Source organism: Sceloporus occidentalis, unplaced genomic scaffold, assembly GCF_023333645.1.
Source record: "Sceloporus occidentalis isolate IW3139 unplaced genomic scaffold, rSceOcc1.0.p SCAF_16, whole genome shotgun sequence".
NCBI lineage: Eukaryota > Metazoa > Chordata > Lepidosauria > Squamata > Phrynosomatidae > Sceloporus > Sceloporus occidentalis.
Genome location: NW_028316996.1, coordinates 10,631,912 through 10,654,036, shown reverse-complemented (window position 1 = coordinate 10,654,036; position 22,125 = coordinate 10,631,912). Strand labels below are relative to the sequence as shown.

General features: G+C 39.5%; 1 protein-coding gene across 2 annotated transcripts in view; it reads left to right on the top strand.

Moving 5' to 3' along the window:
- The first annotated feature begins 4,173 nt into the window (after positions 1 to 4,173).
- Positions 4,174 to 22,125, top strand: part of LOC149303022 (leucyl-cystinyl aminopeptidase-like) — a 32,312-nt gene continuing 14,360 nt past the window's right edge. The window contains exons 1-7 of one of the 2 annotated variants that reach the window (XM_089481800.1): positions 4,174 to 4,186; positions 5,630 to 6,461; positions 8,221 to 8,359; positions 8,755 to 8,886; positions 10,241 to 10,361; positions 15,983 to 16,137; positions 16,426 to 16,539. In XM_089481800.1, coding sequence (XP_089337926.1) covers positions 5,650 to 6,461; positions 8,221 to 8,359; positions 8,755 to 8,886; positions 10,241 to 10,361; positions 15,983 to 16,137; positions 16,426 to 16,539 — 1,473 coding nt within the window. In that variant the 5' untranslated portion in view covers positions 4,174 to 4,186; positions 5,630 to 5,649. Of the gene's footprint in view, positions 4,187 to 5,629; positions 6,462 to 8,220; positions 8,360 to 8,754; positions 8,887 to 10,240; positions 10,362 to 15,982; positions 16,138 to 16,425; positions 16,540 to 22,125 lie in introns of those variants that run through there. The other variant, XM_089481799.1, reaches the window with a different exon arrangement.

The window sequence follows — 22,125 nt, the reverse complement described above, 5'->3', positions numbered from 1 at the left end:
CGGTGTCTTAAGGAGACTTATTAGGAATAAGTGATCATGAGGTTTTATAATTTGATAATAACAAGTAACATGGAACATGACTCACAGCTAACAAGTCTGAGCCTTAACTCTGTTAACGTACAAATAAAACATGTCCAATTAAAACCATATATTCTGTCTGTGAAATTCTAGAATGCTTTGTTGAGGCATTTTTTGTTATATGTTTATTAATCGTATAACCTTTATGGTATGGATTGCTTTCTGTTGAAATGCATGACAATGTTTTCAAATGTTTTGCCAATACGGTGATAATCTCCATCCATACCAGCATCGGGATGTTGTCTACGTTGGCATGGATTTCATCTTGAAGGAGCATTATTCTTTGTAGACGTATATGAACTTGTATCGAGAGGACAATGGATATTGATCTTTGTGAAAAGGAACTATCTGTCGTTTTGTATGGTATGGTACGTGATTATCTGAAATAGCCTATTTCTCATTTTGTATATACAGAATTGATTGGTATACTTTTCATCTGGATTATTTTCTGTTTTATTTTGTGATTTGTTATATTAACGCAGTACTTATGCTAATCGAAATTTTAAACGTTCTTTTACGTTAAGTCAGGGAGGGATAGTAAAGGGAGGACATGTACCCTGAGGTCTTTAATTTAAAATGATTTTGCAGAAGACATAACAAAAAAAATGATTAATCGTCCCTACTGATGTCTGCAGTTTATTTACATACATCAGGCAGCCACTGAACATGACATTGAAAATCTAGACATAGCCTGGCTCAGTTTCAAAAGGAGATAAAAATTTTTTTAAAAAAAATAAATATATATATATATATATATATATATATATATATATATATATATATATATATATATATATATATATATATATGAATAGAGTATACTACAAAAGCCATACAAGGTTAGAAACATAATGGTTTGTTTTGTAAATGTGAAAATTAGTTTTGTTTTTGGAGCAGTCATGCTTATTGGTGGGATTTTGTTCTTTTTTTTTCAATTTATTAATGTGATGGAACTTGCTATAAAATAAGGACCCCTAAAATGTTACAGCTTGGAACTCAATCACCCAGGTGGACATGAGTCTGTGGAACAGACTTCATTAGGATTGTTATAAAGAATCTGCTCAGAGTGATGTTTTTGTAGGAAAAAGCCACACAAAACAAAAATGTCACAAACTCTAGGACTGTATATAAAGGAAGTTTATTGCAACAAAACAAAATGTAACCAGCCCTATGCCAGTCCTGCCTACAGCATTGTATTTTATGCTGGTCTCCTCAGTATTTCGTATTTTTATTTTTTACATATGTAAGCTTGCAAACAGAGTTGTCAGACCCTAAAGCTTTCAAGGTGCCACCAGGCCCCAATGCTTCGAGAGGGACCACTAAGCCCCAAACCCTGCAAGAGTCCAGACATGAGAAGCAGGCCAGGAGGGCCCAGTTCCCAGAAGCCCATTTACAGCTAGTGTGCATCAAGGGCCAATGTGGTGGTCCCATGCACAGGTATTGGTTATACCCCCCATCGTGGCAGCAATGCATACTCAATTCTTATTTATATGAACCTATAGTACATCCAAGTCAAGGAGGCTTTAAGAGCTTCCTAATAGTCCTAAAATCATTCTGCTATTAGCACCATTCTTTTGGTGTTTTTTTTTAATTTTTTTTTGAGAGGTCATCAGGAGCCCCAGAGAAGTTATAAGGGCCAAGAGAGTAAAATGTTTCAAACGTGATCCAGTTTTTTTTTTATGGGTATTACATGTTCTCCATCAATGCATGCATCAGATTAATTTGTCGAACCATAATCCTATTCATTTCTTACACTTAGCGCTAATTCTCAGTAGTTATTGTACTTTTCATAACTCTTTATAATCAAGTAACATTTCCTATTGAGAGGAAGTCTTAGACAAAACAAGCAATAAACCATAAAAGTGTAATGCTTCATGCATCCAAGGAATTGAACAGGACCCGTCAATGTCCACGTGTGCCCGAATCCTCTGATAATGGTAAATGGGGTAGGCTATTATCACTGTAAAAAACACTTTAACTTAAATGTAGTCACGGATCTGTACTAAGGTTTTTGTTTTTGTATTGTTTCATGCCTTTTGTGAACTGTATGCTTCTAATTGTTGCAAAACATATTACATACCTTTTTCCTTCATCCGTTAGATTTGTTTTTATCCACTTTATGTCTGAGGGGGTGATATACTAGTACCAGTTATGTGATGGAGAGAGATGATAAAAGTTTCTAGATTGGAAACTCATCTGAGCAGGTTCATCCTCACCTTTTGTTCCATTTGTTATGTGATACACTTCTTATTATGTCCTCCCAGAGCTTGGAATGTTATGGGATTATATAAAGCAATAAATAATAATAAAAGACTCTGGCTTATCAGGTGCAGCTAAATAATAAAAATCTATCCATTTTTAATTGGTGCCAGAATTTATATTTCCACCTAACTGGTTGTATATTGTCGTTCGTATGCATCTCATGTACTGTACCTTGATAAAGCTTAATCAAAAGATTACACCTTTTAAGACAAGTAAACAAGCAGAACTTAATCATTACAGAATCTGACACCAAAAAACATAATTTTGTGTTATCTTTAGTTAACGCCTCCATTTTTAGTTATCTTCCGTTTCCGACGTCAACCAAAGGTAGGCGCATCATTTCCTATAAACCAAAAAAAGAGCGCTGTATAATAAACATGCTCTAAAACAGAGATCGCACCCATACCCTGTTGAAAATAAATCTTAAAAAAAACCAAAACAAAATAGGCTAAACTAAATTAAAGCGACATCAACACCAAAATGATTTTAGATACTTATGTGATAATGTTAATACAAATCTTGTCCAAAATCATGGAATCTTCAAAATTCTTCCACAATATTTCAACAGACATATATACACATATAGTGCAATCTGTGCACGTAAATTGATTCAGAAAATTCGAGGAATCTCACTCCATTGGAGCAGAGCATGTAATGCTCACATATAGCACTTCTCAAGAGTTAATGGTGCAGCTTTACACTTCTGAACACTTCCACTAAAAGATGAATATTTATTCCTCCAAAGCGAAAATATTAAAATAACACGCTCACCTTATGACAACAGCTTCAGAATAGTCTAATTCATCCGTTGCATGCGATACCCTGGCTAAAGGAGATGAGTGATGAGCTCCTGCAGAGTTAGCTGTATCCGCATCTCTTCCACCCGGTACTTAGGTGTAGTAGCCGCTGACGCATTTTCGCCTTTGTATCAAGCTTCCTCAAAATGCTTTTGGTGTTGGTGTCACTTTAATTTAGTTTATCTCACCCTATATTTCTTATTTATTTTTAACATGATAACATGTTTGGAAATCAGAACAAACCAATTTGAGGATAAAGCTGAAGCATTCTTTTTGGTAAATATTCATGTCGTTTGTGAATACGCAAGGAAAACCTCTCCAAAGGTTTTATTGGAAGCCAAGCTGAATTATGCCACCGGCCAATGATTTATCAAGCTCTTTGTGAGGTTTCTGTTTTAGAGAGCGCTTGGCAGTGGTCCAGTTATAGATGTCTTGGCAGAAGGAGCCAGATGTCTGTTTTGTATTCAGAATCAAGAGGTTCGTGTTCTCTTAAGGCTGGGATGGTTTTACCAGTGGTACAAATATCCCATCGGAAAATTGTCTGATTTAATCTATCCGAAGAGTCTAACCGCTAAATCATTTTACCATCTGATGAGCGGCTGGCATATAATGAGGGAAATTAGACATGCCTGGGATAGGCAGAAAGCTATTCTGAATCTAAGACAAGACCGAGGACTCATTAAGTATTGAGTTTTTACATTAGGAAAAATGTTCATACAGAATCTACTGTCAGATTCTGTTTCTGTGGGTGTAAGCTTTGCGGCAAGTACCTCCATTTTTACTTTGTGTACAGTTTGCAAAATTACTGGTGTAATAAACCCAGAGCTTGGCGGTTGTTTAGATCAAGACACAAACAGATTGCTCTCTTTATAGACATGATCTGATGTTTGTTCCTTCTGTCACTTTCTATAAATAATGGTTTGTGGGAGATATTTATAAACCGTCCAAAAGAGAGAACCATAGCAAACGGCATATGCTGTACATGGTAGTTGACATATAATTCCTTTTGATCTAATTTGCTGTAGACCTTTTAGAAACAAGTAATAATTAACCACCCTGCAGGTGTATCCACACAGCCGGGATTCGGATTACAGCTCCGCTTGGGGTTCCTGTTTACTTACAGAGCTTTATTGGCCAACGTTTATTCCGAGAGGCTATAAAAGTATATGACACGGCTCTGCGAGACTGGGCGATGTGTAAATCGACGGTAGTTATGGTAGGGAAATGGTTGCCGGTGGAGGTCGTGTTTTTAGTGCCGGGATGGCCTGCGAGCTCTTGAGCTTGTGTTCAGTCGAATGTCCGGCTCAGATTTGACGTCAGTGATCCAAAATATATGATAATATGATAAACCCTGCAAGTCACAGTTGGCTCACTTTTATCACTTAGTCTGACAAACCTGGGGTACAAATGTATTGTCCTGATGGGGCAGGATAATAATGTTATATAGTTTTTATTAGCAATACTTTCATTTTCTCATCTTGGCTAATAATAATGATATATACTGTTTATTATATATAATCTTTACCCATTGTATGAATATAAATAGATTAATGTTAATATCCCATATACTGTGTGTGTGTGTAATATATATATAATTTACCTTATGATCTTCATTTATTTAAAATGTTGCCTTCTCTAAAGACTCCTCTAGAATTGTTGGTGTTTAGATTGAGGCATTTGATATACGTTGTAATCTTAATTTGGCTAATTTATACTGGCTCTGCTAAAATCCTTTAAACAGCAATATATTTTTTTTCCTTTTTTTATTATTATCTTTTAATCTGCATTTACTCATGTTGCCAAGTAGCTGCATGGCAACAAATTAAAAGCAATGAGTGGGAGTATGCTGAGATTTTGGCTCTCCGCTCCCTTAGTAGTGTTCTCCGTACAATGTAACCTAATTTAATTAAGGTTGTGTTTTATTGCCGCTGGTAATTCTATGGAGTCTTGTGGTAATAAAGCTTGTTTGGTATAGTGTAATTCTGTTTTATACATTTTTTAAACTGTATTCAGGTCCACTAAATTGTGTTTGTCTTAAAGGCTATCTATCCTAAAAAAAGCTTATTTTTTGGTGTGTTTTTTTTTCTTTCAACCAGTGGAATTGTTTTGGAGATATTTACTTTAAAACTGATTGACTATACTATTGATGAAGCTGAGATCGATGGAAAAGATATCATGCCAGTTAATGTTGTTTCCTAGTCCCCTCGGTTTTCTTACTTCGCTTTTAAGGAATACCAGAGCCATTTAATTTAGAATAACTATGCTGATTACAAGTCAAAAAGCACAAGCTAAAGGTAGATTTAATAAATTAATCATACTGAAAGCTGAGATGATGACAGTCATTTGTACATGGTTTATTTAGTGTACTGATCTGTAAAATATTGGATTTGGGTAAACTGACAAAGCTGTTCCAAGAAGCTTAACATGTACATTATGAATCAAATTGTTCTTATAATTTCTAATCTTTTTTTTTTTTTTCTTCTTCTCAGATCGGGCACAGTTGCCCAGAAATATGATTGAAAACAGCATGTTTGAAGAAGAACCTGATGTTGTTGATTTGGCCAAAGAGTCCAACCTAAATCCTTTAGAATCTGATGACGTTGAATATGAACCAAGGAGCTCGCGGTTATTGGTTCGGGGCTTGGGAGAACATGATCTGGATGAGGACGAAGAGGATTATGAATCCTCTGCAAAACTGTTGGGCATGTCATTCATGAACAGAAGTTCAGGTCTCCGCAACAGTGGCTCAAACTTCAGACACACTCAAGAAGGACTGTGTCCGGTACCTTCTGCAAGGACAGTTATTGTATGTGGGGTGGTGGTCGTGATTGCAATTGCTATCGTCACAGTGGTTTATCTTCTTCCGAAGTGTACCTTCACCAAAGAAGGATGCCATGTAAAAAACCATTCGATGGAGCTAATATATCCCATAGCTTCTAACGGAAAAGTTTTCCCGTGGGCAAAAAACAGACTTCCACATAGCGTCTTACCACTGCAATACAATATCACTTTACATCCTAATATGTCAACTATGGCATTTACTGGTTTAGTCCAAATTAAGCTAAATGTCACTGAAAACACAAAGAATATAATACTCCACAGCTCAGGTCTTCATATCACCAAGGCAAGTGTCTTATCAGAAGGGAAATCACTGGAGAAGGTGGAAGTGCTAGAATATCCAACGTTTGAGGAGATAGCCATTATTTTGCCTGAACCGATCATCAAGGGAAAAGAGTGCATTCTTTCCCTGGGCTATAGTGCTAATTTTTCAAGCTCCTACTATGGATTTTACAAAGTCTCTTACATGGATGGAAACAGTTCAAGGTAAATGGGTTTTGTTTGTTTTTGACTCAGTATAGTATTGGTGACTGAAATCTCATGTAGGGCTTCTCATTTGTCCCTGGCTCTAAATGAGGAATAATAAAATGCTGACAACTAGCTGTGTTTTTTTTTTTCTTGTTAATAATATAAACTGCTTCTTCTTACTACTACAGTTTACAGATAAAACCTCTTCTATACCGCTGCACTGTGTATATCCCTGAAAAGGCCATACAAAGCTATCCGTGTTGTGTGATTCCTTACCGAAAGTTATAGTGCTTTCTCTGAGGGTCCACAGAACCTCCATATCCCATGATGTTAGAGTAGAAGACACAAAAGAAGTTTATTTTCTGTCAACCTAAAGCGTTGGTGGAAAATGTTCTCCTAAAGTAGCATGTCCACAAGAGGAGGAAGAATCTATGTTTTCATAACAGTCTGATCCTTGGGGTCATGATAAACTATTATAAACATTAACATGGGGCAATTAGTAGGGGTGTTCCATTGTGTTGACTGGTCCACGTTTAGATATTTTTATGTAGAACTCCCTATATTGTAGTAACATTTTAGTCGTTTAGTACCAGAGCTTCTTATCCTAAACATCAGGGCTTTAAGGCCCACATTATATGATATGTTGATTTTTATTGAAGGGGTTCACTCACTGAAATTAAACTATAATGGTTATTTTTCCGCTCATCACATGCAAAATACTGGACACCAGTCCTGTTTATTACCATTGTAGCCTATTTGTGAATTTCTTGTTTTATGGAGAGCTGCCACACATTGTCTTTCATTTTAAATGTCTTTAAATATAATGTTATTGGAAAGGCATGGTATTTGGCATTACAATGCCACAAGCTGTATAATCTCTGAGTAGCCAAAATTTGAAACTTAAAAGTCATAAGTAAACACTGGTAGAAAAAAAAAAGTAACGGTAATTAAACTTACATCTTGGGTTATCACCCTTCCTCAGGAATGATTAAGCCCATGGTCTTCACCGCTGTAGGTGGAATTGCCTTCTAGTGGAGCAGGAAACTAAATGCCCCAATGCCAACAGCCCTTATTAACTACTTCCAAGTGGGATGTATTTTCAGGCAGTCAACGCTTTTCTGGCTTTCTGGCTAGGCTGAAGACCAAAAAGTATGTTTCGGCAGTTTCCTGGACTCCTTATTTTATCCGCTTCCTACCTTTTTTCAGCTATAAATCTAAAACCAGCATTGCTTCTTAGAAACATCCTCAGACATTTCGTTCTGAATGCCTCCAATACTTGTAACATAATAAAAAGGCAGCACAGAACCTTAATTTCAGCCAGTCATAGGTACCTTTCTATCTCTTCTTTGATGGAAAGACCATATGGACATCTTTCTACTTTAGCGTCATCAAAAGTGGGTCTTGATACAGGACGTCACTATGCGTCTCTGCCAACCAATCTCCATTATAGAAGGAGAACAGCCAACCTGGCCATGTAATGTATATTACTTATGAACCCGATTTTTATGTCTGTATTTATTACTTCTAGAATTATAGAGCACCATCATATTCCTCGAAGCTGTACAATTTGTATGTGTGCCGAGTACATTGTTTACAGATCTATCAACTTTTAAATTTCTGTTATGTTACAATAATATTTTTTTGTGAAGCATTAACATTTTCAGAAATAGTATACTGTGTAACACACCGTTTTACAGCATATGCTTCATAATTCTTCTCTTACATACTAACTATACAAGGGTCTCTTATGCAAATATATCCTTTTATGTATCCATAGGTGGCTTGCAGCTACCCAATTTGAACCCCTTGCGGCAAGAAAAGCGTTTCCATGTTTTGATGAACCAGCGTTTAAATCCACGTTCCTTATCAGGATCAAAAGAAACGAAGAGCACATTTCTCTTTCAAATATGCCAAAGGTAATTTTGCAGTTCTGCTGTCTTAGCTGTGTGAGTTTTCAGCACGTGCATTAACAGGCTTTATAAAAAATGTCAATAGCCGACCGTTAGTATTTGAGGATGAGCATCACTTTGTTTTTTATTGTGTGGATAGAAGGAACAGTCAAACTATGTTTTGCTTTATTACATTTCAGATGTAATAAAGCAATAGCCGACCGTTAGTATTTGAGGATGAGCATCGCTTTGTTTTTTATTGTGTGGATAGAAGGAACAGTCAAACTATGTTTTGCCTTATTACATTTCAGATGTAATAAAGCAATAGCCGACCGTTAGTATTTGAGGATGAGCATCACTTTGTTTTTTATTGTGTGGATAGAAGGAACAGTCAAACTATGTTTTGCTTTATTACATTTCAGATAGAAACAACCACTGTAGCAGACGGTGTCCTCCAGGATGAATTTTCTACAAGCGTGGCTATGAGTACTTATCTGGTTGCTTTCATCGTAGCAGACATGAAGAACGTTTCAAAAGAAACAAACGATACGCTGGTAAGTGATCTTTCGCTATGATTGAAATGAAAAGAGCTGCAGGGTATTCGCCACATAACTTAAAAACAAAACTTACAACGATGAACAGCCTCACAAAATCAGTCAGTCTGTGATAGCCATGCGTTCTCATTCCTGCATGTGATGTGGGGATAAAAATAATTCAATCAGCAGAGGAAGAGGACAGTACTCCTTACAAAAAACATACATGCAACGTCACATCAAGGGGAAGACTGGCAGTGTTTTCACAGCCCTATGTGTTTCTCGCGATAGCGTAGACATGAACGTACAAAACATGGACCTTTACACAGGAGACGTTGGGCTTCCCTTGATTTGATGTGTGTGTGCATGAATTTTAGGCTGGTTTGGATACACTGTAGGGGTGCAGCCTTCTTCCTCCGAAGATGTTATCGGGAGGCAGCTCCTGGTTATTCCACCACAACTATTATACTTTCCACTCGCTCAGCTCCTCCTTAGTTCTGCTTATTAGGTCTTATTATGCCCTCTTCCTCTCACACCTTGCATCCAGTCATTTTTGTTATCCAAAGCCCACCTACTCACAAATACCTTGCCCCCCCATTCACATTGTGCAGTCATCTTTCTCATCCTTATCGCCAGCCCATCTGCTTCTACCTACTGGTCTCCACCATAACGTGCCTCTCCCTGAACGTACTGTCCCAGTCTCCCTGATATCCAAGCAGTCCTTCCTTAATGGCCACCACTGCCCTCTTGGGAATACTTGACAGGCGACATTGACTTAAATACACATCAGAACACAAATAATGCCTAAAGAACTCCTGATTTGGTCTTGCAAGACCCCTGAAAAGGGCAGAGGTAAATCTAAAATTCCGCTCTTGTTCCAGGCAGCTAAACATGGATTCTTGAGAGTTTAGTTTTTTTATTGGTAATTAAAATTATACCAAGGTGTTTTGCAGGACTGTTTCAATGTAATGAATTTAGTTATTGCCCCCCCCAATTATTGAAAAGTTGTAATTACAGTGGTACGTTTGTCACACGTGGCTTTGTTTTAATGAAGATTTCAGTGGATCTATTCCAGTCTGAGCTGTTGTACTTGGACCTGGTTAACCATACATTGTAAGTCTTGGTTAATAGGGAACAAATGTCGTTTTGGCCAAGCATAACAAAGGTTTGAAGATAACAAACCACACTGTCCTGCCTTAAACCATGAATCAATGTGTTTTGTGACAGTCTTTGGGGCAAGCCATGCTTATACCAACCACCACGTATACTCAAGTGAGTGCACGTTTACTAAGAGAAATAAGAGATAAAAAATGAAATTTTCTGAAATCCAGCTGTTTTTTTTATTCTTTTTTTCCTTTTTTTGTGACTGTCCCAGGTGTCTGTCTATGCCATACCGCAGAAAATGGATCAAGTCCAATATGCCCTGGAGTCGGCTGTGAAGCTCTTGGACTTTTATACAAAATACTTTGAAATTAAATATCCACTCAAGAAATTAGGTTTGTAACATTATTAGGGTACTTATAGCATTTGTTAAGTTTTCACTGCTAGTTAAATACAGACGTGTGCTGGCTTTTGTGCTGTAAATATACACCCCTGTGAAAGTAAGATATAATTGCATTATTAAACATTTTTGTGCTTCTGTAAACTACAACTACCATCATCCTTTGTCGGAAGGATGGGGGCATTGGTAGTTAGAGCCTCAAAGAGCTAGTGAACCAGAGACGCAAACATAATGTCATACATCTGGAAATGTGTATTTTATACCTATAATTTGTTTCTTAAGAATTATTATTGAATTAAATCCCCTTTTAGGTAAGCTGGGTGGGACTTTTATAGGATATATCTCATTAAAAAATAGCATTCTTTGACCATAAAATACAGTGCTGTATACATTAATGGAAGGTAACATTGAAGAAAACATGGTTTCATGATTCTTTGTGACAGCGCTAAAGAAGTCTTGCCTGTACAATGTAATATTTTCCTCCCAAGATTTTATTAGCCAGAGTGATCATCTGGGGTATTAAGACTAAGTCATTCTACTGTTTACCACAAAGTAGTGGTATATCATAATAATAATTAGTGTGATAAGGAGTCAGCACTTACAGGGTTAACATTTTACATTGTGATCTGGATTACAAAATTTTACAGTGTAAAGTTATATTAAGAAATAAAACGTTTTTAATTCTGCCTGTTTTCCACTAGTTTCCCATCAACAGATGATGAATTTTCATTTTTGAAGCTCTACTTCTAGAAATGATTCTTGATTTATTTTATTTCTGTTGAGTTGAGAAAATAGAATATCCCAAGTATTAATCCGTTTAAACCCATCGTTATTATAAACAGTGCTATAGCTGTATTCATGTGTTGCCCCAAGAACATACAGTGGGAAGAAAAAGTAAATGAATCCTTTGGAATTCCCCGATTTTCCGAATGAATTGCTCAAACAATGTTATCGGATCTACATCCAAGTCAAGTCACAAGTATAGGCAAACGCAATGCTAATTGTTCGTGTCTTTATTGAACATACTCATTAAACATTTACAGTGCTGATGGAAAAAGTAAGTGAACCTTTGGATTTAATGACTGGTCGATCCTCCTTTGGCAGCAATAACCTGAAACAAGTGCTTCCAGTAGCTGCACAACGTTCGGGAGAAATTGTAGACCATTCATCCTTACAGAACAGCTTAAGCTCAACCATATTGAGTTTAGGGTCATTGTCCTGCTGCATTACACAACTTCTACTCTTTGAATCCTCCTCCGGTGAACTTCTGCGCGTAGACTACCTCCACTGCTGCCAACACTTCCGCCGGGGCTTCTACGACGAAGCACCGGGATAGAAGCCCCGGCAGAAGTGGCGAGCAGCGGCAGAGGTTGTCTACGCGCATTGCGCAGATGTGCACCGGCTGCCCCCGCTAGACACCAGGGAGTCTGGGGATGCATTGGTAAGTCTGGGAGGGGGGGGGAGCAGAGTGGCATATCAGGGGGGTATAAAGCATATCTAGGGGGCAGAGGGGCATATCTATAAGTAAGGTGCATTAGGAATTAAGGGGAGGGCTTAAAATTGATTTTGGTTTTCCAAATTTCTGATTATATATAAACATATGCTGACTGTTTTACTAATCCACTAATGTGTATTTTTCCTTTTAAAGATACATTTTTCTTTAACCCCTTCGTGACAAAGGCTGATTTTACTTTTTGTACCCTTCGTGACAATGGCCGTTTTAACATTTCTGCGCTGCTCGTGTTTAGCTGTAATTTACAGCTATTATTGTTTTTTTCAGGACAAGAAGGGCTTTCTTTAGATGACATTGTTTTGATTGTATCATATTATTTACTATTAAAAAAAGTATAAAATATGGTGAAAAATTTAGAAAAAAATGACTGTTTCTAACTTTTAGTTGAAAAATCTTTTACTCATCTATAAAAGGTAATAAAAAAACCTGCTAAATAGATTCTACTATTTGTCCTGAGTTTAGAAATACCCAATGTTTTTTTGCTTTTTTCTGCACGTTATGGAGCAATAAGTACAGGTAGCGTTTTGCTATTTCAAAGCCATTTTTTCCAAATCTGGTAATTCTTCCCCCCATGTGCCATTTCGGGTATCTTTGAAGCCGGCCAATGCAATTTACCCCATCAAGTCATATATTTTTGAAAACTAGACAGCCCAGGGTATTCCAAATGCTGGTATTTTAACCCTTTCCAAGCACTTATTCTACCATCAGCCTTTGTCAAACTTTATGGTAGTAATTTTTTTGCATTTCTTTTTTCACACACATTTTACTTTAGGTATAAATAAACAGGTTCTGGTATATGTCCCTATCATAAAACACCCCAATATGTGTTTAGCAACATCTCCTGAGTACAGCGATACCTCACATGAATGATTTTGCCTGGCTGTTTGGGGGCAAAAGGGCCACATTTGGGGCATGCACATTTTTCAATGTTGAACTTTGGCATTTGGGGATCAACTGCACATGCCCTATTTGGTACATCTTTGAGCCGGGCCATTTCAGTGTGCCCAATAAAGCTATATATTTTTGAAAACACGCCCCCACAGGGTAGTTCAAATGCTAGTATTTTAACTCTTTCCATGCACCATATCTACCACCAGTCTTTGTCAAACTTTGTGATAGTCATTTTTTTCCATTTGTTTTGTCACACACATTTTACTTCAGGTATGAATTAAAAAGTTCTCGTATATGTCACTATCACAAAACACCCCAATATGTGTTCAGCAACATCTCCTGAGCGCAGTGATACCCCACATGAATGATTTTGCCTGGCTGTTCGGGGGCAAAAGAGCCACATTTGGGGCATGCGCATTTTTCAATGTTGAACTTTGGCATTTGGGGATCCACTGCCCGTGCCCTATTTGGTACATCTTTGAGCCGGGCCATTTCAGTGTGCCCAACAAAACCATATATTTTTGAAAACTAGACACCCCAGGGTATTTTAAATGCTGGTATTTTAACTCTTTGCATGCACACATTTTACCACCAGCATTTTTTCAAAGTTTGCAGTAGTATTTTTGTGTGTATTTTTCCCACACACACCTACTTTATGTATGAATTTACAGCTCCTGGTATATGCCGCTGTCACACGACACCCCAATATGTGTTCAGCAACATCTCCTGAGTACAGTGATACCCCACATGCATGGGTTTGTCATTTTTGGGGGGAACTAAAAGGCCACATTTGGTACGTGTGCATTTTTCTAATTGGAAATTAGATGTGTGGCCATCCTTCCCCCCCCGTGTTAATTGGGACGTTGTTGAATCCGGCCAATTCATTTTACCCCATCAAATCATACATTTTTTAAAAGTAGACACCCCATGGGCATTTAATATGCCAGTATTTTAACTCTTTCCATGCGAGAATTGTTTGAAGCTAATATGCAAATTTTAGGACTTGCTCACAAAAATATATTTTTTATATATATATATTTTTTTTTTTGCCATTTTTTCAACTTGAAGGTTCCCCTGATAGTGACATCAGTGGGAAATTATTTTTACGTTTTACTGGTTTTTTACTATTTTTTTTTGTAATTATTAATTTTATTTTATTAATTTATTTTTTCTAATCACACTGTGATTAGAAAGCTGAGCTCCATTGACTTGCATGGTTGAATGCAGTACCTATATTCAACCTGCAAGTGGAGCCAGAGTTCTCTAGAGGGTCTGGAGACCGTCTAGCGAACTTTTTAGACTTTATTGTTTTTCTTTATTGAATTTTCCTGGACCGCCGCCATCTTGCAGATGGCGAAGATCACCGGCAGCTGCGGCTGTGACCGCTCTCCGGAGCGGTCACAGTCCATCCCTAGGTAAGTGTTTGGTGATCGCCTCCTAAACACTTTTAAAACGGGCGTCCGCCGCCATACAAAGTATGGCGGATGTTGACGCCCCGGGGAGGGGCCAGAGATGGCCCCTTTGTGCCGATAATGGCGTTGCTGAATGCCTCGAGGTCGAGGCATTACAGCAACGCCGTTTCGGTGCAGAAAGCGAAAATAGATCGCTTTCTGCACCCGTTTAATGACGTGCCGGTCCTGGCACGTCATTTGTCGTTATCGACATGAATTTCCGGGACGTGCCCGGACCGGCAATTGTCATCAAGGGGTTAAAATAGCACCAAACTTTAAGGATGCGGCCTATAATCGAACCAATGCGGTAGCTTGTAGAACTACCTTTCCCTGCAATAACCTGAAGTGATCATTTTCTGTATGACTTTATCAGTCTTTCACATCGTTGCACGTTTTTGCCCACTCTTCTGTAAAACGTTGCTTCCGTTCATTTGCGGGCACTTGTTTACGCACAGCACTTCAATCAGGTTGTGGTCTGTATTTTGACTGAGCTATTGCAACACCTTGTTTCTTTTCTTTTCCAGCGATTCTGTTGTAGATTGGCAGGTGTGCTTGGGATCATTGTCCTGTTGCATGACCCAATTATGGCCAAGCTTTAGTTGCCGGACAGATGGCCTCACGTTTGACTCCAGAATTCTTTGGTATACAGTGGAGCTTAAGGTCAAATCATTGACTACAGGTTCCCAGGTCCTGTGGCTGTAAAACAAGCCCATATCACAACCCCTCCACCACCATGATTGACAGTTGGTATGAGGTTTTTTGTTTTGTTTTTTGCTGAAATGCTGTTTGGTTTTCACCAAACATGGCACTGTGCATTATGGCCAAACATATCCACTTTGGTCATATCTGCCCAAAGGACATTGTTCGAGAAGTCTTGTGGTTTGTTCAGATGCAGTTTTTCTCACTGTAGAATGCTGGGCTTTAAATTGTTTGGAAACGGCCTTATAACACTTTCCAGATTGATGGGCAGAAACAATTGCTTCTCCAAGATAATTGCTGATGTCTTTCCTCCTTGGCATTGTGTTAACTCACATATGAATGCTCAGGACCAGCAAACGGCTAAAACTTCAGCTTTTATCAAATTCAGCTTGCTGATGATCAGTTAATCATGGGCATTTGGTTATTTAAATGCTAGTAATTCTAAAGGGTTCACTTACTTTTTCTTGTCCCTGTATAGGATGCGTATTATTTTTCATTCTACTTAAAATAAAAAAATAATTGAGCTCTGCTGCATATTCAGCAAATGTTTTCAGCATAATATTCTATAGCTAGACCACAAAGTTACTTTTTAGGGGTGCTATAGCAGGAGAAGGAGCCTTAACCCATTGTATGTCTATGCTCCTACAAAGTCATTTTTACTTTGACTTGCTAAACCTGTGTGCGTTGGCTATAATTTGGTGTAATGCTGCAGGCTCTTCTGTGTTTGCTGAACCATTTCATTTGCATAATTGTAAAATTATGCTTGTCGGCTCATTTGAAAACATTCAGGTTGATTTGTGTACTGATTAGCTATTTTGATTGCGAAAAAACTTGCATAGGTTGTTGGAATTTTTCATTAGGTGGTATAGTCGTATATTGTAGCATCCCGCTTGTACGATCTGGGGTGATCATAGGTGATTTGGCCGGTTAAACCAACATTTTTTTATTATCTTGAACCAATTCAGCTTTAATGCATTTTCCTAATAAAATTATCATTATATTCATAATGAAAAAAATCTATATTCAATATTTAAAGCAATTTTTTTTTTTTTATAAATATAGATTTGGTTGCTATTCCCGACATCCAAGCAGGAGCAATGGAAAACTGGGGGCTTATTACATTTCGCGAGACCACCCTTCTCTACGGTGAGAACCTCTCTTCTGTTATGGATAAACAAGAAGTCACCATGGTGATTGCACATGAATTGGCACATCAGGTAATCATGTTTTTAAAACTTACCTCCTCTTCGAGAATGTTTTTTTTTAAATCTGCACACCAGACGTCGTTGAGCTTTAATAGGCCACTGACCTCCGTAGCGTTGCTTCTTCATGCCGCACAGTATGACTTCATGCATGAGGAGTACATGTAGCACCAAGAAGGTACAGGGGTATCAGGTCATGCTGCTCTGGACCAGGCCTGTGGCATCACCTGTATTAAATATATTACTGGAGCAGACTGTTAAATTATGTATTGATTATGTGCTTTTATATATTGTGTATTATAGTGGTTTGGGAATCTGGTGACCATGGAGTGGTGGAATGATGTTTGGCTGAATGAAGGCTTCGCAACCTACATGCAGTATTTTTCATTGCAATCCGCATTCCCAGATCTAAATGCTGTAAGTATATACATGTTAATGTGGCTAGTAATCAAGATCTCCAGGCTATATGGGTCATATCCATGGGCGTAGGAACCCCTAAAAATCTGGGGGGGGATAGCTTTTTTACTGGTAGGGTATACCTGACCATTTCACCAACAGGGACTTTTATGACATTGCATTCTAAATACATAGACATTAATATGTAGTTGGTCCCCCTTTGCAGCTATAACAGCTTCCACTATTTTGGAACAATTTCCATAAGATTTTGGAGAGTTTCTGTGGGGAATTTTTGCAAACAATGCCTTTATGGACCTTGTTTTGTACACTGGGGCACAGTCATGATGGAATAGAAACGGACCTTCCCCAAAACTGTTCCCATAAAGTTAGAAGCATAGTGTTGTCTAAAATGTCTTGGTATATCACCTTCAGCTCATAAAACGTTCTACTAGATGAATGGGAGAAAATTCCCACAGAAACTCACAAAAAAAGAAAAATCTTACAACCACAGATGGACCCCACTGGACACGGCCACAGAGACTACTATGATGTACTGAAGGAACCATCTAAGACTCCTAACACGTCATGCACACAGGAACATATCCACACGCTTAAACACTTGAATAACATACACACGCATGCACACACTAACATACACACACAATGGGTTAAACAATGGGTTTATTACAAGTTATGGATATTAGATTAATAGGGACAGAACGTTGATCCAGGGATTTATTCTGATTGCCATATTTGGAGTCGGGAAGGAATTCTCCCCCTGGTATGGGGCAATTGGCATCTGCTTCATAAGGGTTTTTTTGCCTTCCTCTGGATCAACACAGTAGTCACACAATATGTATATAGGTTGAACTTGATGGACTTTGGTCTTTTTTCAACCTTATGAACTATGTTACTATGTATTACAGGGAATCATTATCTTCCCTTTAAGTACGACATGCCTGCTCATACACACATATGCACTGCTCTTACGCATGCCTGCCCACAAAAACACACATATATGCTGCAATTGCCTGCAGATACACACTTGCCAGTACTCACACAAATGCACTACCCTTATACATGCCTGCCCAAACATACATAAACTGCTCACACACACACACACACACGCCTCCCCATAAATATACACTGCCCTTGCACATACTTACAGACGTATACACTATAAGACAAATACACTCCTTATATACACACATATACACTGCCCATGCAGACGTACACATATACACTGCCCATGCACACGTATGCACGTACACGCACATATACACAGCTGCCCTATACACACACACATATGCCTGCCCAAGTGCCCATACGCATGCCTCACCATATGTATATGCACACACAAATCTACCATCAGACCCCCCACCTTCGTTCTCCACATCAGACCCCCCCCACAACCTTTGTTCTCCACATCAGACCCCCCCCACAACCTTTGTTCTCCACATCAGACCCCCCCCACCCACCTTCGTTCTCCACATCAGACCCCCCCATCCCAACCCAACCCACCTTCGTTCTCCACATCAGACCCCCCCCCCATCCACCTACCTTCGTTCTCCACTAGGGCTGCAACTAACGATTATTTTAATAATCGATTAGTTGGCCGATTTATTTTTTCGATTAATCGGATAAAAAAAACAATATGCAAATTTTTTTTATTTAAATTAATTTAATGAACTGGATGTTAAAAAACAACTTAAAATTTACATTAACATTCTTATTTTGTTATGATGTAATAAAAAAAACTATATTTTCAAAGTACAAAAACCCAAACACAATATTTATGAAACTAAATAACCCCAAACATTCTGAAAAGAGGTGGACTATTACTGTTCAAGAAACTTTGCACCCGGCACTTTGCACCCAGCCCTGGCACTTTGCACCCAGCACTTTGCCCCACCCCTGGCACTTTGCACCCGGCACTTTGCACCCGGCACTTTGCCCCAGCCCTGGCACTTTGCACCCAGCACTTTGCACTCAGCCCTGGCACTTTGCACCCAGAACTTTGCACCCAGCCCTGGCACTTTGCACCCAGCACTTTGCACCCAGCACTTTGCACCCAGCCCTGGCACTTTGCACCCAGCACTTTGCACCCAGCACTTTGCACCCAGCCCTGGCACTTTGCACCCAGCCCTGGCACTTTGCACCCAGCCCTGGCACTTTGCACCCAGCACTTTGCACCCAGCCCTGGCACTTTGCACCCAGCCCTGGCACTTTGCACCCAGCCCTGGCACTTTGCACCCAGCCCTGGCACTTTGCACTGTGCCCCTGCACCCAGTCTCCAGCTCTGCCCTGCACCCAGCCCTGCCCCCACATTCTGCCCTGCCCCCACACTCACACCCTGCACCCACTCTGCTCTGCACCCACACTCTGCCCTGCACCCAGTCTCCAACTCTGCCCTGCACCCCCACCCCCACTCTGCCCTGCACCCAGTCTCCTGCCCTGCCCCCACACTCACACCCTGCCCTGCACTCAGTCTCCTACCCTGGCCTGCCCCACCCCCACCCCCGCGAACCGCTCTGTGCGAACGGAGCCACTCGCACAGAGCGAACCGCTCTGTGCGAACGGAGCCACTCGCACAGAGCGAACCGCAACTAAAAGAAGGCGCGTGTAGCGGAAGCGGGGAACGCTCGCGGAGGTAAGTAAAAGGAGCCGAGTGCTCCAACAACGAATCGATCACTCAATTAATCGATAACGGAAATCGTCGACAACGATTTCCATTATCGATTTTATCGATTCGTTGTTTCAGCCCTAGTCTCCACATCAGACCCCCCACTCACCTTCCCACGTTCGTTTTCCACATCTCTTACCTTTCTCTTCCTCCTTTCTGATTTCTGTTCCAACTCTCCTTCTGGTTTGCCGCTCGCAGTCTGTGCAGTGCGGCTGGGCACAGCTGTTTATGCTGAGCGCCGGGGCTGGATATAAACGTCATATCCCGTCGCCCGGCGCTCAGTTACAGACAGCACGCTGGTGAGTGTGACCTTAATGCAGCTGCAGCCTGCAGGACTGGTTGGGGAGATCACGGATTTCCCTAACCAGTCCTGCAGGCTGCAGCTGCCGATCGGGCAGCTGTGAGCACCCTCACAGCTGTACCCGAGTGCACTCGCCTCACGTACAGCCCTGGGGGGGATTTCTATATTATCGGTCCCCCCCGCATGATTTTCTGGGGGGGATCTGTCCTCCCCGGTTCCTACGCCCGTGGTCATATCTGTGGTCAGATTCTGTGTATCATATGATATGTGTGTGGGGAGAACGGAACATCCATAAATAAGTCTGGTTTATAACGAAGCAACACAGCAGAACACAAGCAAGACTGCATAGTAAACCCTGCCATAAAAACACAGTATATTATCAAGCACATTTTTGAGTCCACTAGGACTCCCTCCTCAATGTGTATGAACAGCGCCCCAGCAGAAGTGGTAGAGGTTTAATAAAGTTAGGGCATAAAGCTATCCTGAACCTAAGATGAGACCAAGGGTTGATTTAAGGCCTGAGTTTTTACATCTGGAAAAACTGGGCGACTAGTTGGGCCGAATGGTTCTGTGGTCACATTCTATATTTATGGTCCCCATCATCAAGTTTAGTAACCTAGTGAAATACTCGATCCACATTGCATTTTATGGATGCAAGTAGTAATTTCTAAACACACACGGACGTGGCTTAGCTCCACTATGGTTTAAAAAAAATAAACTTATTACACATGCTATAAAATCAGTGACCCGAGTATATTAAAATGGTTTCTTTACATTACAGGATAACGTACATATCAGACTTTTATCATAAATGAAGATGCCATAAACTTGGTTGGTGGTAGGATGGGCATAGTTTATTTTACTGATTATTATTATTATTATTATGTATCGCGTGTTTAACATTAAGAGTGTGTAGTTAGTGTCACCCGCTGTTTGTCACATGTGTTTTGCAGCATATTTTCATATTCTTTATCCAATTTATCAGGTACATCTGTAGATACATCATCTATTGCCTCGTGGTAAGGTTGGTGAGTGCCAGCGGCTACAGGCAGGATTAGGTAGCATTAAAGTTAATGACTGTAGGCACCATAATTAGTGGCATTTTTCTTCTGTTTATAGCACAGGCAGTTTTTGTCTGGGAATCTCCCTTACCTCCCCCCTTGGGAATTGCTTACATCCGCTAATAAAATACTTATCTGACATTTTAATAATCAGATAAAAATAATTTAAAATTCATGGGGTGGAAAATACTTAATGTTGGTCTATGCGAGCGTGATAAACTTTTTTTGTCATCTGGTTTGTGCTGTAATTGCACCATATGATTCTTAAAATCCATTAGAAAACGTTATTGTTTTAATGTACTTATTTACTTGCATAGCTACAAACATGTAGCCCATTTCAGTGAAAGGGCAATACTTTAAATGGATAATATTTAAAGGCCTACCTACGCTAACTCTGAAAACCTAATGAACGTATCATTTCTCTTCCTTTTCCCCCTCTGTAAGTAAATGATGTAGGGGCGAGGGCCACTAATCTGAGTGTCTATTATTCCATCTCACTATAGGTTCTGAAGGAATTTACTATGGTAACTTTTCACGTTTACATTCTGTTAAATGTAAATATATTTAACATGATCATGCTATCGCCATCTAGTGGCTAATGTGGTTAATGGCGATCTAATTGACTGTCTTCTTTCATGATCAGAAAGATGAGTTTACGTCAGGAAGATCGTGCCAAACTAATCTTGTTGATTTGTTTTTGATTGGGTGACTAAAGTAATTGATCGTGGTGGTGCAGTAGACATTGCGTATCTGGACTTCAGTAAGGCTTTTGACACTGTCCCACATAGAAGATTTATAAATAAACTGCAATCTCTGAGTTTAGATCCTAATATTGTTGAATTGATTAGGTATTGGCTGAGTGACAGACAACAAAGAGTTGTAGTCAATGGCATATATTCAGAACAAGGTCTTGTTACCAGTAGGGTACCTCAGGGATCTGTCCTGCTGATGACTCAAATATTTGCAACAGGGTTGATGTTCCTGGAGGGATAAGTGAAATGGCAGATGATTTATGTAACCTATATAGCCTGGAAGAAAGACGTGACAGGGGGGATATGATAGAAACGTTTACTAAAGAAAGTATTCAGAGGCTTGGCAGACTGGATGGGCCGACTGTTTCTGCTGCCACTTTTTGTTTCTTATCCATACCAATTTTGTAATGTAAAACTAAGACTTTTAAAACAAGTCCTTGGCTTTAAAATCAGGATAACTTTATGCCTATCCCCCAATGTTTAAATTCCCTCACTGTGTTATTTGAGTTACTCTTTTTTTCCCCAAAATAAATTGGGCACAAATCAGGATTTCGTCACATGAGGGGGAAAAAATCTACCCAGGAAGTTCCCACATACTGAAAGGGACAGCCTAATGTCCCTGATACCCCTAATATAGAAGAATGCATATTAAAGTACTCTGCAGATACTGGAGCTGACTGGCGATAAGTATATCATGTACAGGGAGATGCATTTAGCTGGGGAGTGGGGGAGTGGGGAAAGGGGCAATTTAATGTTGGCGGGAATACCTATGTGCATTTGCAAAGCAGACCACAAGACCATTTAAAGGAC